The following is a 17,161-nucleotide window of genomic DNA, read 5'->3' as shown; positions in this document are numbered from 1 at the left end:
ACCATGCATTCCCTTCTCCCCCCAACTGAGATCTTTTCAGAACCATGCATTCCCCTCTCCTGCCATACTCAAACAAATTATCCTAAACACAAGTGCTTTTCAGCATGCATATCTATCAAGATAACATACTGTACCAATTTACATTTGAGTTTTTAAAAAAACATTTTCTATAAAAGTTCCTATTATCTAGAAAAGAATATATATAGATCAATCCCCTTTAAACCCTTAACATATTAAAAAGCTATAGAATGTGTATATTAACCAGCAGATTTGTCAAAGCAATGCAATTTGGAACTGATAGTGAAGAATTAGGCACAGAAACACCAAAAGACATTTTCCACTAAATGCATTCTTTTTTAAGATTACCAGTTAATTTCTGCAGTATAATTTAACCAGTAAGCAAAGCACGAGTTTTAAGCAAGAAGAAACAATAAATGGTTGGTAACATGGTATGTATTTATGTGACCAACAGATTACAGCAACAGATAGTTTCTAAGCATTGCATGACTGGGTCTTCAGATCATCTTCACCTGCAGGAAATTCAGCAATGGTGTTTTCTTTAGTTAGATGTTCTTGGTTCTCATCTTCATCCAATTCATCCTGTAGGTCTTCAGTGAGTAGCTGTCTAGCAAACTTGATGTTGAAACCTTCATTGTAGTGAAGCTTTCTCTTCATCTCAAATTGTCGCTGCTTTTCTTGTTTATTGAGAAGGAACTGGCTGGTACGTGCCATGCCGCTCTCTTCATTCTCCACTGATCTCTTGGTTCCGAAAGTGTCAGTGGCAGCTAATTTCTTAGCTAACATATCGGGGGTCATAACTTTGGCTTCAACATCTCTCACAGTATCTTCCCCAGTATCTTGTACACCGACATAGGCAGTGCCTGGTTCATTTGCCTTCACCAAGTCATAATCTCTGTATGATGAGCGGTGAGTCGCAAGGATGTTGGATTCATCCCACCTCTGAGACTTCTTCCTCTTGATCACTTGGGTGGCTCCTCCGGACTGCTGGGTAGAAGCCCCTACCGAGGTGGTCGTCGAACCTTTATTTTTCAGGATTCCCTTGATGGGTCGGTGTGAGGTGCTGTAGGTTGCCATTGTGGGCAGCCTAGGGCTGCGAGGAGGGTCGAGCCGCCCAGCAGCCGCTCGCCAAGCTCCGCTCCGGACCGAAGCAGTAGCCTGACTGTGTCGGTAATTGGTCCTAACTGCCTGATAATAGCGCAAGGGCCCCTGCGTCACAAAAGACACTGTGAGCCAGCCACAGGCTTCCTTCTCCGTCACTTCCTCTGTCGTGGCTGCCAGCACTTCCGCTGTCCTGACTGCCAGCACTTCCGCTGTCCTGGCCGCCAGCACTTCCGCTGTCATGGCCGCCATCACGGCCTCGCTGCCCAAACTGATTTTTTTTTTTTAACTTGTTTGTTTTATTTTATTTTTAAAGAAATAAGACGGGAAATAACCATCTCTGGGATATGAAATGTTCTGAAGCATTGTTTTAGAAGTTTTCCAAACCCTGTGGGCCTATAAGGAAGCTACATAAAATGTATTTCCTACTGTCAAAATTTGAGAACCACTATGTCAGTCTCTCACTTGTGTCCATGCACCACCCCCCCACACACACATTCCCTGAGTTCCTACCCTTTCAAATGGCTCCAACAGCAGCCCCTTACACCAGCCAAAGCCCTGAGTTTGGTTCTTCATCCCTTCAATCTCCAATCCAGACCTCTAGTGCTGGCCTAAATATGCCAAGAAACTTTAATTTTTTTCCTCTTCTGCAGCCTTCCTCCTTCAAGTCATCACCACATCTCCTGTTAACTGTAGGCATACTGAACTGGATCCCCAATGTTCCCTCCTGTGGTCATCCAGTCTCTTACCATCCTCCAGCCTTAGTGATCTTAAACACCCATCGCGTCTTGTCACATCTTTTTTGCAAACCCTTCAACAACTACCCATAATCCTTACTGTAAAGATCAAAACCCAGAAGAAGTTAAAAAGCAGTTGTGTGGTCTTCTCAAGTCTGCTCAGACATCCAGCTGCAGTTTTCTGCTTATGAAATCTTCCCACTTTACTTCTGGCTCTCTGTTCTAGCTTTTCAATTGTGGGAGCATTCATGATCCTTCCTGCCCAGGAGTCTTTTTAAGATTTTTTTCCATCCACCGAGGATTGGATAAGAAAATTATGGTACTTTTATATAATGGAATATTACTCAGCTGTAAAGAAAGATAAACTCGAGGCCTTTATATTTAAATGGTCACAACTAGAGACCATACTCATAAGTGAAATAAATCAAACATACATGTGCAAGCACCGCATTGTGTCACTAGTGTAAAACTTGAAAGAGTTAAGTTAAACTCGGAGGTATGATAGACACTGTGAAATGATAGGAAACCACCGAAGAGTAAAGGGCTTCTGGGATGTGGGAAAAGAGAAGGGAAAGAAGGAAAAATTTTGTATGTATGTATATACAGGATAGATAACATGGTTGTTCTTCTATCTGCTGTTTCTACGCTGAAAGAAACTGTCAATGAGTCTTTGGTTGACCAGTATTGCATGTCTATATCTGTTTTCATGAGAAGCCACTTTGAAGATATCAATATGTAATACAACCACCATTGTTAATTCCCTACCACTTTGTTTGTAACTCTGTATTGTCTGTATTGTGCTTGTGATATGTTGTAAAATGTTGTATGTCTGTTAATGTTTCCCTCCTTTTATCCTTAAAATAAAAAAAAAAAAAAAAAAAAAAAAAAAAAAAGATTTTTTTCCTTTGGCCTGAAACATGGCTTCAGATTTCAGTTCAATCACTACTGGTTTGTAGGGGTAATTTCCTGTCCTGTAAACCAAATAACCCTGTCTATGCTTTCAGTGGCATCTCTGTTCTCCTTGGCAACATGTGAGTCATTTGTAATATATTATCTAATGGAAAATGCCAAGAGGAGAAGGAAGTGATAAAGACTGTTCCTTGGTCAAACTTTAGTCAGGTTCCTCCGAGCCCTGTGTTCAACTGGGCCTGATGTTAGACTTTACTTAAGGTGCTTGCAGAATCCAATTTGAACAAGAATCCTGCTAAGTATGTTTAGTGAAAATTATCCACCCTTGCTTTTGACTCCCCTCCTATATCTGGCCAAATTTCTTGTGCCCTGAAACTACGTATCTGATCACCCTGACCTCACCGAAGCAAAACCCTATTGGTTCAGTCACTTTGTTGTTCCTCCTTACCAATTTTCCATCTACTGAAACCACTTTCCTCCTTGGTTATAAGTGACTATTTATAATGTTAAAGTCAGGCTCAGTTTATTTCTCTTCCTGCAAGACCCCATTGCAGTGCTTCTTGTACCTATTGTGACAGTACCTATTGAATAGAGTCCCCCTAAATGTAATTAAAGTGCTACATGAAAGTTTTTCATTAGTTGTTATGGTGCTAGTGATTTAGATGGAATCAGATTCATCCTTGGACCACCCAGACCTCTCATCCAGAGCCCCAAATGCATACCTATCTTGTTCAGTTTCCTGTCAGTGAAGATAATACTCAATACCAGCAAATCAAAGGAGGAGAGGTTTATTTCGGCTCCCTCAGTCTATAGTCAACTAGCTCCAAGGCAACCTGGCATAGCACTGGGAAATGATGGAGGAGTAGCTGCTCATCCCATGGCAGACAGGAAGCAAAGAGTGTGGAAGGAGGAATAGGGTAGGGAAACACACCATTCCATGCCATAACCTTCCCAGTGACCCACTTCTTCCAACCAGGCTTCATCACCCAACATCACAATTACCTATAAATTCATCAGTGGACTAATGTGACAATAAATACCATGTCCTGGTGATCAAAGCACTTCCCAAAAGCTCCACCTATGGGCACATGGGTCTTTGGTGGGAACATCTAGATAAAGCAATAGCAATCTCCTTGAAGCCTTTATCTCTTCTTCTAGCTGACTGATCAGGGATCCATTGGTGAGTCTAACTCCTGAGCCAGTGATCTGGATGATTGGCTAATGAAGGAAGGTAAGTATGGATTTTAATTCTTATGATTCTGAGTGTGCACTTTGAAGCTGGGTAAGACTATGAACTTATTTTAATCTCAGTAGGCCTTCTGTTGCTATAACTGAATACCATCAATGAGTAATTAATAAATAATAAAGGTTAATTAATGCTGGTAAAGGATGGGAAGTTCAAGACTGGGCACTTGTATTTGATGTGGACCTTCTTGCTAATGAGGATTTTGTACAGAATCTCAGAAGCACTGAAGGGCAGCAAAAGTGAGACAGAGCATCCTAAATCAGGTCTTTCTTTCCTCTTTGAATGAAATCATAGTCTTATTGTATTAAAGCATACCACTGTAACCTCATTTATCTCCCAAAGAACTCACCTCCAAATATCATACTTCAGTTAAGTCTCTATACTTATAATACCTCACAGTGGAAATTAAGTTTTGTAATGGGTGATACAGTATGTCAACTTGAGAAATTCAGAAGTTTAACTAAGCAACTCAGCAGGGAGCCAGGATCCTTGCTTTATAAACTTCCTCAGCTTGTGGGAGAGGAGGGCCCTGAGATGGTGTAGGGGGACAGCTGTGGTTGGATAGCTGACATACAATATAAGGGAGGAAAAGAGGCTTGCTTCTCCCCATGTGCTTTTGTTGCTTTTGCTGTCTTTTGCTGCCTTCAAGTGTTGTCCTTGTGCCATGCCACCCTGCCTGGGAGCCAGCAGATTATGGACTGAAACCTCCACAAACTGTGAGCTAAGTAAACCCTTACTTCCTTAATTTTAAGTATAGGGTATTTTGTCTCAGCGGTGAGAGAAAAGTAAACAACACAGAATTTGGTACCAGAGAAGTGAGGTCGTTGCTGCGACTATACCTGACCATGTGGTTCAAGAGCCTTTGGGAACTGCTTGTGGGAAGAGTTTGGAAAGGTTCAGAGATGTCGCCTGAAGGAGTATAGTTGGAACGTTTTAGGATGTTCTGTATGGGAGAATCTGGTCAGAGCTCAGAAGACCAGAAGGCTGAGAGAAACACTACTGGTAAAGATTAGGAAAGGGAAGTTTCTGCTAGGAAGAAGGACTGTAATGGCTGTTGGAGTCCAGACAATGTGTGCTATGGCTTGATAAAAAGTTTGTCTACATTTTGCCTGTGTCCAGAGACTTTGCCTGAGACTGAGATTAAGGGCATTGGACTAACCAATCTGGTAGAAAAAATTTCAAGGCAGCCTAATGTTGAGGCAGTGGGGTGGCTATTGTTGGGGGCTTTTAGCCATATCAATGTTGAGACTCTGGAGCAAAGAGCCCAACAGGATGATTTAAAATGTTGTGAGTTTGGCTAGAAGGGAAGCCCCAGTGAAGTTATGGACTACAAAGATAGAGCTGAGGAGATCTTGATTACTGAGAAGGAATAGGAAAATGCAAAAGATGGCCTGAAGGCATCACAAGAAGCAGCATGTCTCCACTCTTTGCAGCCTCAGCACTGCGAAAGTGAAAGACTATTTTTTGAGGAGAAAGCCACAGACTACCATGTTCCACAATGGTGGCAGTGTAGAAAATTTGTTCCTCAGTATTAGATTAAGGGTGCCCAGCGGTCCAGGCAACTGATCCTCACAGCCAAGAGAGAAGAAAGCCTGGCTACTGCCACAGCTGGCAGCAGACCTTGGCATCATCCACATGGTGCTGGATTTAGGTGCATGCAGAATGCAAGTGTGATGGGATTAAGAAGACTTGCATTCCAATTTTAGAAAGCCTGGGAGGCCACTCAGTGCGTTCTTGAGAGGGCCGTGTGTGAAGCTGTGAGTGTGAAGGCACAGGTGCAGTGGAGACCTCAGAAGTTTGGAAAAGCCAAGAACATGGATCGTCTAAGAAAAGCTGCAAGGAGGAAGCAAGGAAGCAAAGTCAGCCTAAGAGAGAAGCTGAGGTAACTATAACTACCAGATGTGCCATAGGGGTGGATTCCCTCAAAACCTTTGGAGCTCATAATTTGCCACAGATTGCTTCAGATGCTGGACATGGAGCTATAGGACAAAATGTATGCCCTGCTGGAATTTAGATTTACTTTGATCTCAATCTTTTGTATTCCCCCTGTTTGTAACTTTTGGAATAAAAAAGTTTCTCTTATGCAACTGAACGTTGGAAGTGTTTAACTTTGTTTTCATTTGTACAGGGGCTTGCAGCTAAGAGTTTTTCTTACATTTCCAAGGAGACTTGGGACTTGGACTTTTCAGGAATGCTGAAACTGTGAGGACTTTGGAAATTTTTAGAGGTGGACTAAATGCTTTTTGTATAAAGGGATGTGCAAAAGTCTTTGGGGGGTCCGGGGCACAATGTTACATTTTTATCATAATATAATGTTGATAGAGTTAATGCTGGTTCTTAAACCTGTATTAAAATGTTCAAGTTGTGAAATGATAAGAATAAGCATGTCATTGTATCTGGAAACTGGTTTAAAGAAATTTGTTTCCAAGGGGTGATTTTAATGATTGATACATTGTGCCAACTTGAGGAGTTTAGAAGTTTAACTAAGCAACTCAGCAGGAAGCGATGGTCCTTATTTTGTGAATATCCTGAGTTTGTGGGAGAGGAGGGTACTGAGATGGCGTAGGGAGATAGCCATGGTTGGATAGCAGGCATACAACATAAGGGAGGAAAAAAGGCTTGCGTCCCCCCATGTGCTTCTGTTGCTTTTGTTGTCTTTTGCTACCTTCAAGCATTGCCCCTGTGCCATGCCACCCTGTCTGGGAGCCAGCCAATTATGGGATGAAACCCCTACACACTATGAGCTAAGTAAACATTTACTTCCCTAATTTCGGGTGTAGGGTATTTTGTCTCAGCAATAAGAAAAAAGTAACCAGTACAAGTTTAAACATAATTTATGGTGAGGATTTTCAAACTACAGCAGTGCTTGCTGAACTGGAAGTCTTTCTTGCTTTTTATCTGAGTGATTGGCTCTAGAACAGAAAATTTTTCTGGCTCTTCTTTGTTTGTCCAGCAGGGATTACTTCTTGACCCTCTAGGCTGAATGATTTTCCCTGGGATATTGGTGAGCCTCTCTTCTCTCTCTTATTCTAGTTCTCCCATAGAAATTTCTCAACCATTTGAAATACCACATCTCAATCCTCTGATGGCTATATATTCTGCCAGAGCTGTCTACTACCTTTCTTGTTTGGTTTTTTTTTTTTTTTTTTTTTTTTTTTTTTTTTTTTTTTTTTTTCCTCCGGTACCGGGAACTGAACTCACGACCTTGTGCTTGCCAGGCAGGCGCTTTTGCCACTGAGCTAAATCCCCAGCCCCTGTCTACTACCTTTCTAATAGGCATGATTTTGCTGAGAATAATTTGTAACTTTAATGACCTCTTTGGGTAGCTTGAGGTCTCTCTAAACCAGCTCTTCTAAGATCTCTTTTTTTCCCATCACCTCTGTTTCTCCTTATTCTTCCCACCTTCAATCTTCCCTTCAGCTTCCGTGAATCCTTTGATGGGTCCCCTTTTCAAACTCTACCTCCTTCAACACTGACCAACCCTGCTAGACCCTTTTCTTCCCATTATACTTCCTCAATTTCCTTACTTATATTAACTTTAGGCCCCTGGCACCATTAGGGGCTCTCAAGGGACTCAGAAATCCATGCAACTAACTACCTGAGGCTGAAGGGGAAATATATAATAGGAAACATATATATTTTGTGTCCTCAAATGGATTTTGGAGATATCTCCTTGATATCTCTTCAGCTGTCTGAAAATTAGTTGAAAACCTCCATAGATTTGGGCATGGCAGGGTATGACTATGATCCCAGCACTCTGGGAAGCTGAGGTAGGAGAATCACAAAGTCAAGTCCAGGCTGTGCAAATTAGTGACTTAGAAAAACCCTATTTCATAACTTTAAAATGGGGTGAAGGTTGGGAATGTAGTTTGGTTGAAAGTCCCTGAGTTCAATCCCTAGCACTGAAGGAAAGAAAGAAGAGGGTGGGAGGGGGCAACCTCATAAAATAACATATTAATGATTAGGGCAAAAGGAAAAATTTGAAGTCTTCTCCACAAAGTTAGTAAAAAGCCCTTACTGAGTAACAATCTCAACTTGTTCTATTTTTGTCAGAAATACAATTTATATATAATAAAGCAGCTATAAACCAGTGAGTTTTGTGAGTGTGCTGGTTGATTCATTGTCCTAACCCTAGAATAAAAGCTGTACAATATCTATTTATATATGCATTAAATCAATGTAGAAAGAAAGAAGACTTACTTAAATTAAATATTCCTAAAACTTCCAGAAACATAGAAACTAACCCAAATGATTTTCAATTTCATATGACTTGGGTATATTTTTCATAAATAAGATTGGTTTAACAAAAAGGAGGATGTCTTAGGACTTGTGAGCATTAAGTAGAATAGGAGCATACAGTTTTAAATTTACCTGTGTTTAGTACTGTATTATCTCTACCAAATGTTTAAAAGTATAAAATTGTAAAAGTTGAACCTATGAACCAGCATACAAAAATTCATGAGCTGCTACTTCATCTATATCGATATAGCAGTTAAACCAAAAAGTCATATATGTAACTTATTTAGGTTTTGGTAGCCTGACACACATAGGGTATGAAAATAATTAACAGAGGAAAGATTTGAGATGATTGCTAGCCTTGCTTGATGTTATAATGACTACCTATAAACAGTGTACAAAATCTTTGGTTAGGTGAAGCCTTAGATCTACAATAAATTAAATCAAGTAATAGATATTAAATATCTATATCATTTCTAAGTAAGATAAACTACCAAAACACTAATTACTGAACCAATATTATTTTTTTTTTTACTTTTGGCTTATATATAGTGTAGAGAGACTAAAATATATTAGGCATATTAAACACAAAAATTAGGAATTAGCATCTATCTATAAGAAATGTGAGATGATATATCTGTAAAATTTGCTAGTCTGTTTGCAAAGAATGCGGATATAAATCAGAGAGTTCACTACTGTCTACTTCTTAATTTGCTCCATAAAAGAAAGTTTGCAGATATTTAAAAATTATAATCAAGATATATAATTAAACTACCAGAAATACTATGGGTGAGGGGAAATAATTTTGTAGAAAAATGTGCAAGGAAAGTAGATGTTTTTAACAAAGAAAAGTATACAAGGTACAAAAATAATTAATTTTTGTGGAGGAGGAGGACCTGCTACCAACACACTGGAAGGTGTGGGATCTGCTGCAGCCCTGTGGAAAACTGCCAGCTCCTAGCTGCTCTGCACCTTGATTCCCCTCAGCACATGACCACAGAAAACTATCAACAGCCTACCCAATTGAGGGCAAGGCCCACTCCCTGGAGAACACGTAAGCCCTGAAAAGTTACTGTGTCAAGGAGAAATAATGGATGAACCAGTGGTGCTAGTCCCAAGGTAAGCCAACAGCTATTGTAAGCTACAGAAATAGTACCAACTCTTGCCCCAAGAGTGACTTTTTCACAGAAGGATACAGTTGGAGAAGAAATTCAGTGCCACATCTACCATACTGACAACGGGAGTTTAATTAGGTGCATTTTGGTAGGAGATTGATTTTGTAGGACTGAGCCACAGAACACCTATTTTATAGTTTCACTCCATGACTGAGGTATTAACCCATGACAGAGATTGGGTGAGGGACAGCCATGGGAGACAGATGTGCAGAGGGTGAGGACTAGAGACATAGATCCCCCTGAGGTACCCTGAGAAGTTCAACCTCAGGCCAGGAAGAACACAAGGTCTGCATTCCAATGTGGAATATCAGGTTCAATGGGTGTGGCTTTCAAAGCTGGCTGGATTTGAAGGAAATGACATTGAGTTCAGTGGTCTGCTTGAGCCACCTCCCCATTGCCTACATCCAGCACAGACTAGCAGTCTGATTGCTTCCCCATGTGCCAGTGTTAGTGGACACATCATATGGCTTAGAAAGCAGCCACAATCTGGGGTTCACAGGTGGGAGACTTCTTGAGTAGATAGATCACAGCAAAAACTACAGGGTATAGAGTGGCTGGAAAGGATTGTTACTTGCTGAATTTCAAAGACTGCAGGTCCTGGAAAGAAACCACTCATTTGGAAATTTTTTGACTGATTGTTTTCTGTTTTTTTGGGTTTTTTAGATTCACATTTTTTAAAATTTTGTTTTAAAGAAACAAAAAAGAGAAAATAAAAATGATACAGAATTTCAAAATAAGATGATAGGAAATTAACAATGATTATTATATTGCATATTGTTATCTTCAAAGTAGTTGTTCCGATTACCAGGTACAGGCATGCAAAATTGATCAAACAATATAAGCACTAATGGTTCCGTTCAATGCTTTATTGGTTTTTTTATTTTTGTTTTTGTAACGTTTGGAGTTTCATTTCCTACTTTCTATATCCTTTTTTATTTTTTGTTTCTTTTGGTCCTCTTTTTGTTCTTTTTCTCACACTCTTTCTTTTATTTTGTCCCTTTATTATTTTTTCTTTGTTTTTATAAATTTACCCTCTATTGTTCTTATTTCTCTTTTAATGTTGGTTTTTTTGATCACTTTATGTAATTTATTAATTTTCTTTTGTGCCTTAATAGACTTTTTATTTCACTTTCATCACCTTCTTCTCATCTTTCATCACTTAATTTTTCAAATTTTACTTTTTTATGCTCCCATACCCCACACCCTGTATCCTTAGTGGTATAAGCATTAAACTTTATAAATTTATACATAGTTAACTATATCTTATTGCTCTTGAGTATTGTTCCATTGTTAGTGAAGGTACAGTTATATCTGGAAGATTTACTGTAGTTCAATATCTGATTTTTCTTAGTGTTTACTCTAAAATCATAAATCTCTTCGCTGTGGTTAAGGGTGCTACATTATTGGTTATTGGGGTGTGGGAATATCCAATTTGTATTGGATGCTATTGTGCTTGCTGATTTTATTACTATACACAAAGTAACATAGTTATTGCTATGTCTTGATTTTCTCTCTATGCCAGTTTCTGGACTGCCTGAGGTTCATAAAAAATACTGCAGTCCATACATGGAGAACTGGGAACTGGGCCTAATATATTGCAATCTCTCCTGCCATATAAACAGAGGTTATTGGATTCTGGACCAGCAGCAAAGGCCAATTGTTAGCTACACCAAAAGGCTAGCTCTGGAAAGTAGACATTAACGAAAGTGGTCTCCATACTAGTTACAAAACTACCCACTGTGGCAACCTGCAAGCATCAACACAGAAACCAAATAAATAAATAAACAAAAAAAACAAACATCAGACAATTCAACAAAATAACTCCAAAAACCTCCAACTCCCTCAAAGCTGATCCACTGGGTCATCAAAGGAAGGAAACCAAAAACCACATACGTGAATTATGCAAAATGACCTTAGGGGAGATAACAATACAGATCAATAAGGTATTTGGAAAACTCACAAAAGACACAAGTCAACAGATACTGGTTCAATTAAACAAAGCAATCATCAAGTCTACAGAAGACACTAATAAAAAAACTAGCAACACTAAATAAGATGATGCAAAATATGGATGACCGGCATAGAAAAGAATTAAAGTCTATAAAAAGGTTTCAAATAGAAATTCAGGATATTAAAAATTCTATAGGAAGTGTGGACACCAGAAGTGACCAATATGAGGATGGACACAACAAGAAGATTGGACTACTGTCAGAAATAAATAAATGAAAAGTACCTTAAAAACAACAGAAGAACATGAAAGATGGATCCAATAGCTGGCACATGACACAATGAAGACTAATCTATGATTAACTGAAATTAGTTAAAAATCACATGATAGCACACAAAAAGCATAAAATCTGTTTACAGAGGTAATACTACAAAAGTTTTCAAACATGGAAAAAGAGTCTAATGTACAGAAAAATGAGTCACATAGAACTCCAAGTAGCCAACATCAGAAAAGAACCACTCAATGACATACTGTATTTAAAATATCAGAAATCTAACACAAGAACAAAATCACAAAGTCTGCTAGAGAAAAGGAACAAATCACTGTATAAAGGAAAAATTATTAGAATTACAGCAAACTTCTCAACACAAAACTTAAATGCAAGGAGAGGTAGGAGTGAAGTGTTTTGAGCCCTAACTTCCATCCTAGATTGATATATCCTGTAAAATTATCTTTCAAAATCAGTGGAGAAGTAAGATATTCCTATGATTAAGAGCACTTAAAGAAATTCAGGACCATCAAACCAGCAGTCCAAAAAAATTCTGAAGGATATACTAGAAAGAAATAATGAAGCTACTAATGCCAAAAGGTCCAATGAAATACATGCATCAGTAGGGTGAGCAATTAAGTGAAAGGGAAAGAAAGAGAATCAGCAGGAAGAACATAATACAATGATAGAAATAATTCAACATGTATTAATTAAGACTATCAAAGTAAATGGTCTTGATTAGCCAATCAAAAAACACAGATTCCAAAAGAATCAAGAAATAAAATCTATTGCCATTCTGCATTCAAGAAACAAGTTTAGCCCGAAAAGAAACCATGGAATAAAAATCAAAAGATGGAAATCAGTATTCCATGCAACAGGAACATGAAACTAACCAGGAATAACTATCTCATATTCAGACAAAGTGAACTTTCAGACAAAACTGATCAGAAGAATCAAAGAAGAACCTTCCATACTGGTTAGGAGAACAATTCAACAAGAGATAAAAGTTAAAAATGTCAAATGCTGGTATATCCAACTTTATAAAACAAACACTACTAGACATAAAAGATCAGGTAAACATTAATTCAATTATATTGGAAGAAATATATAATCCTATTATCACTAATATATCAACTAGACTAAAAAAATCAACAAAGAAGTTTGAAAGTTGAACCAAGTCTTTGATAAAAATAGACTTCATAGATACATACAGACTTTCACCCAACAACAAAATACCTATTCCTCTTGGTAGCACATGGACCTTTCTTCAAAACAGGACACATATTAGCCAATAAAGCATGTTTAGTAAATGCAAAATAATCAAAATTTTACTATGCATATTATCAGAGCAATGAACTGGAAATCAATGGTAAAAGAAAATATACAAATTATGTGAATTCACACGTTAAACAACATACTCTTGAATAATCAATGGGTTGCAGAAGAAATTAGGAAAATAATAAGACATTATTTTGTCTATAAAAAAATAAGAAATTAGGAAAATAAAAAATAAAAAATAAGAAATTAGGCAAAAATAAGAAATTAGGAAAAAATAAGAAATTAGGATAAATAAAATAAAATAAGATAATAAGATAAATATAAAAGAAATTAGGATAAATAAAATAAAAAAATAAGTCAATAAAAAAATAAGAAATTAGGAAAAAAATAAGAATAAAAAATTATTCTAAATAATTAGAATAAATTATATTGTCAGTATAATATACCAGAACTTACGGGTCAAAATGAAAGCAGTCCCAGGAAGGAATTTTACAGCTGTGAACGTCTACATCAGAAAAACAAAATGAACCCAAATAAATAACCTAATGTTACACCTAAAGGTTAAATGACATATAGATATAACACAATCCCAACCAAAATATCAATAGCATTTCTGCTAGATCTGAAGAAAGCAGTCCTAAAATTCATATGGAAGCAGAAGGGACCCATAATGGCAAAAGCAGTCCTGGATAACAAAAGCAAATCAGGAGACATCACAATTCTAGATCTGAACTTATATGACAATGCTACAGTGGTAAAAGCAGATGGTCCAGGCATAAAAATAGAGATGTGGCTCAGTGGAACAGAATGGAGGAAGCAGAAACAACCACAAACACATTCAGCTCTTTTATCTTTGTCAAAGGGACAAAACGGTTATAATGTAGGAAAGATAGGCTCTTTAATAAATGATGCTGGGAAAACTGGCTATCCACATGAAGAAGACTGAGTCTAGTCCTGTATATCTGACCATGTACTAAACTAAATTCCAAATTGATCAAAGATCTAAATGTTAAAAAACATTCAATCTGCTAGCAGATAAAATAGGAAAAACTCTTGAAGACATAGTCAAGAACTTTCTGAAAAGAACCCCAATGGCACAAAAAAATAGTGAAAATCAACAAATGAGATCTTATCAAATTAAAAAGCTTCTGCACAGCAAAGCAAACAACCAACAGAGTGAAGAGACAACCTACAGAATGGGAAAAGTCTCTGTCAGCTATTCCTTGGACAGAAGATAACGTCTGGGGTACATTTTAAAAACTCAAAACAATTAGACCCTCTAAAGTAAAATACCTAATCAAAAATTAGCACCTGAAATGAATACACATTTCCTAGTAGAAGAAATGCAAATGGCCAATAAATACATGAAAAATGATCAACATCACTGACCATTATAGAAATGTAAATTAAAACAACATTGATATTTCATTTTACCCCAGAGAGAATTGTTGTCATCAAGAAATCAAGTAATAACAAATGTTATTGAGGCTTCAAGGGAAAGGAACATTTCTACACTGTGGGAATATGAACTGGTATAAGCACTATAAAAATCAGAATGGAAATTCAGCAAAGAACTAAAACTGGAAATTCCATTTGACCCAGCTATTCCCCTTCTAGGCATTTTCCCAAAAGAGTTAAAGTCATCATATCACCATGATACAAGCATGTCTATCTTTATAGTAGCATACTTTATAGTAGTTAAATCTAGGAAATGGCCTATATACCCATTAGCAGATAAATGGAAAATATGGTATTTATACATAATTGATTACTGTTTTGTCACAAGGATAAATTTGAGGCATCTGTAAGTAAATGGATGACCATAATATTAAGTGAAATAAATTAGAGAGGCAAGCTTAAATATTGTATGGCTTCTCTTATATGAGAAAACCAAAATATAAATAAAGAGCAAAATATAGGATAGATAACAGACATTTTTTCAAATGGGAAGGGGATCAAGAGATGGAAGGGGGAGGGGAGTTACAGAAGATAACATGAAAGAACTAAAACAAAAAAACATAAATAGAGCTTTTGCAAATGGGAAAGGGATCAAGAATTGGAAGGAGCAGGGAAGATCAGGGACTAGGGGACAAAAAGGATTAAGAGAGCTTATGGACAATACCAACTCCCCATAATAAATGTGATCATTATATACTGCAAATATGTACTAATAAAAAATAAACAAAAATACATTTCAAGAGAGAAAAGGGGAAAATTTGTCCTAAAATTGGATGACTAAAATTGTTCCACAATGACAAAGAAAAACAGTAGGACAAAAATGGAATGGGTAGAAAGAAAGTCATATAAGCTTTGTCAAGAAGGAATTTTCTGTGTGGTCAAGCTGCTAAAATTGGATGAATTTATCTGTAAGCTTTTCTTTCTTTCTTTTTTTTAAGTGTTCTATAACCTGCTAATGCAAATCTACAATTTGGTTTCTGTTAAAAGTACAAAATTTTCTTAGATTATTGTAAATGATTTTTCTTTACTTGTTGATAATTTGCCTGGAAAGAAGGATTCTAGTTATGTAAATAGTTTCCTAAAGTCTATAAATCTTCTCTACAGCTGCTCTCTGACCTCCACGACTGTCTTTCTAGGCAATACTCTCTGTTTTTCTTTTGTTTTCATAGAAATTCCCCTCATTAAATGGCTGCCTGGCTGCTTGCACCATCTTGTAAATATCCTTCACCAAATGAGAAACAGACTTACCTTGTTCAAGGAAAAAAAGAACGTCTCCTTTTTCCTGAACAACAGGAGGAATTGGCAAACACTCTCCTCTGGATCTACATTTAATCAGGATCTTTTGGGTTAGGAGTCAAGTCCAGTTGTTTGTCCCACTGCATAACCTCATTATAATGGTCCCTATAAGAACTGTGATAGTCCTCCTTTGAGTGTAGTCCTCTTTACTATCTCTAACATGTCATGAAATTTTTTTCTTTAAAAGTTGGTGTCTAGTTTACTCACCATTATCTCCATCTTTGTATCTTTACAACATGCTGCAGTGTCTGGCACATAGTAGGCATTGCAGAAGTATTCACTGAATGAATGCTAAATAGTAGGTAATAGGAAATTGGGAGAATGAGATTTTTGAACAGAGAGGAAAGGAGCTCTAGATACTATACAGTCAGTTACAACTTGTCCAGTCAGTTACATGAACATATGTGGAATTTGATGGTTTTACAAAAAGTGACTTTGGAACATTTTCTGTCCTTCACGGGCCTTATTTTTCACAGACAGCGACATTCTTTGAAAAACAAAAAAGAAATTAAGATCGACATTTTCCCCTCCAGGTGGCATTCACGAAATTTTTCTTCCTTCTGATAACATTTTTGCTTCCTCTCCTTTCCCTCAAGGTCTTTCTGCATTTCAGAACACAAAAGCAAAACCATGAAAGAACCATAAAACTTTTACAAGGGTCTTAAGCCCCCTAAGTTCAAGTTGTCCTATATTCTCCAAAGTCCTGCTAACTTCAGGAAGTGTGCAATTACTTTCAAACTCTGTTAGTCATCCCAGAAAGGAATGTCTTCACACTGTATTCTTTGAAAAAACTATATTGTATGGTGAGGGCTTTCAGGAATTCAAATGCTGATATTTAAAGCAATAGGAAATCCCTCTGGTATGACTGGCAAAAAATATATGTATATATATTATAACAACCTTCATTATTCAGAAATACTGCAGCCTACACTTTTAAAAAGCCTAACTGAAAGGAGTCACAGCCCAGAATACAAACAATTTGTCTTCCTGGCCAGTAAGCCCAGTGGGCTTGTGCGTGTTTAGATGCAAACAGGATGTTCAGGGAGATGTCAATTCCAATGCACTGATACTGCTTTTGTGTTTAAGCAGCATCCATTCCCACATACTGTGATCAATATATAATGAGTCAGTGATCCAGCAATTCTTGCATGTTCTGAAACTCACCATTCAGGGTGAGTGTGGGAGCACTATGATTTGTGGCCTATTACACGGACCACAAACAAAATCATGTAAGAACAAATTCACTAGGTCTTACAGACTCCAGTTGTACATTATTTAAAGACAATAATTTATAACTTACACTTGCTAATTTTATTCTTAATGAAAGTTGTTCTCAGAAAGACTCAATTTTTTATTTTGAAGAGAAAGAACAAAACAACAGCAATGAATATAAAAACAAAAACAACACAGAAACAACAAAAAAAAACAGGACCTCTAAACAAAATAACAAAATTTATATGTATATACAAGGATAGCTGGGATAGTTGTATT

General features: G+C 37.3%; 1 protein-coding gene across 1 annotated transcript; it reads right to left on the bottom strand.

The window, feature by feature from the left end:
* Positions 1–435: 435 nt before the first annotated feature.
* LOC102006704 (type-1 protein phosphatase inhibitor 4-like) lies at positions 436–1,227 on the bottom strand. The gene has a single exon (XM_005409000.1). The coding sequence runs from the start codon at positions 1,093–1,095 to the stop codon at positions 493–495; it is 603 nt and encodes a 200-aa protein (XP_005409057.1). The 5' UTR covers positions 1,096–1,227; the 3' UTR covers positions 436–492.
* Between the last annotated feature and the right edge of the window lie 15,934 nt (positions 1,228–17,161).

The sequence above is a fragment of the Chinchilla lanigera genome, unplaced genomic scaffold (genome assembly GCF_000276665.1).
Source record: "Chinchilla lanigera isolate Chin_1 unplaced genomic scaffold, ChiLan1.0 scaffold00115, whole genome shotgun sequence".
Classification (NCBI taxonomy): Eukaryota; Metazoa; Chordata; class Mammalia; order Rodentia; family Chinchillidae; genus Chinchilla; species Chinchilla lanigera.
Note: the sequence above shows the minus strand (reverse complement) of the source record. Positions and strands in the feature narration are given on the sequence as shown.

Excerpts from the sequence above, each read along its gene's own strand:
- LOC102006704 (XM_005409000.1), bottom strand. The coding sequence starts at position 1,095 with ATGGCAACCTACAGCACCTCACACCGACCCATCAAGGGAATCCTGAAA.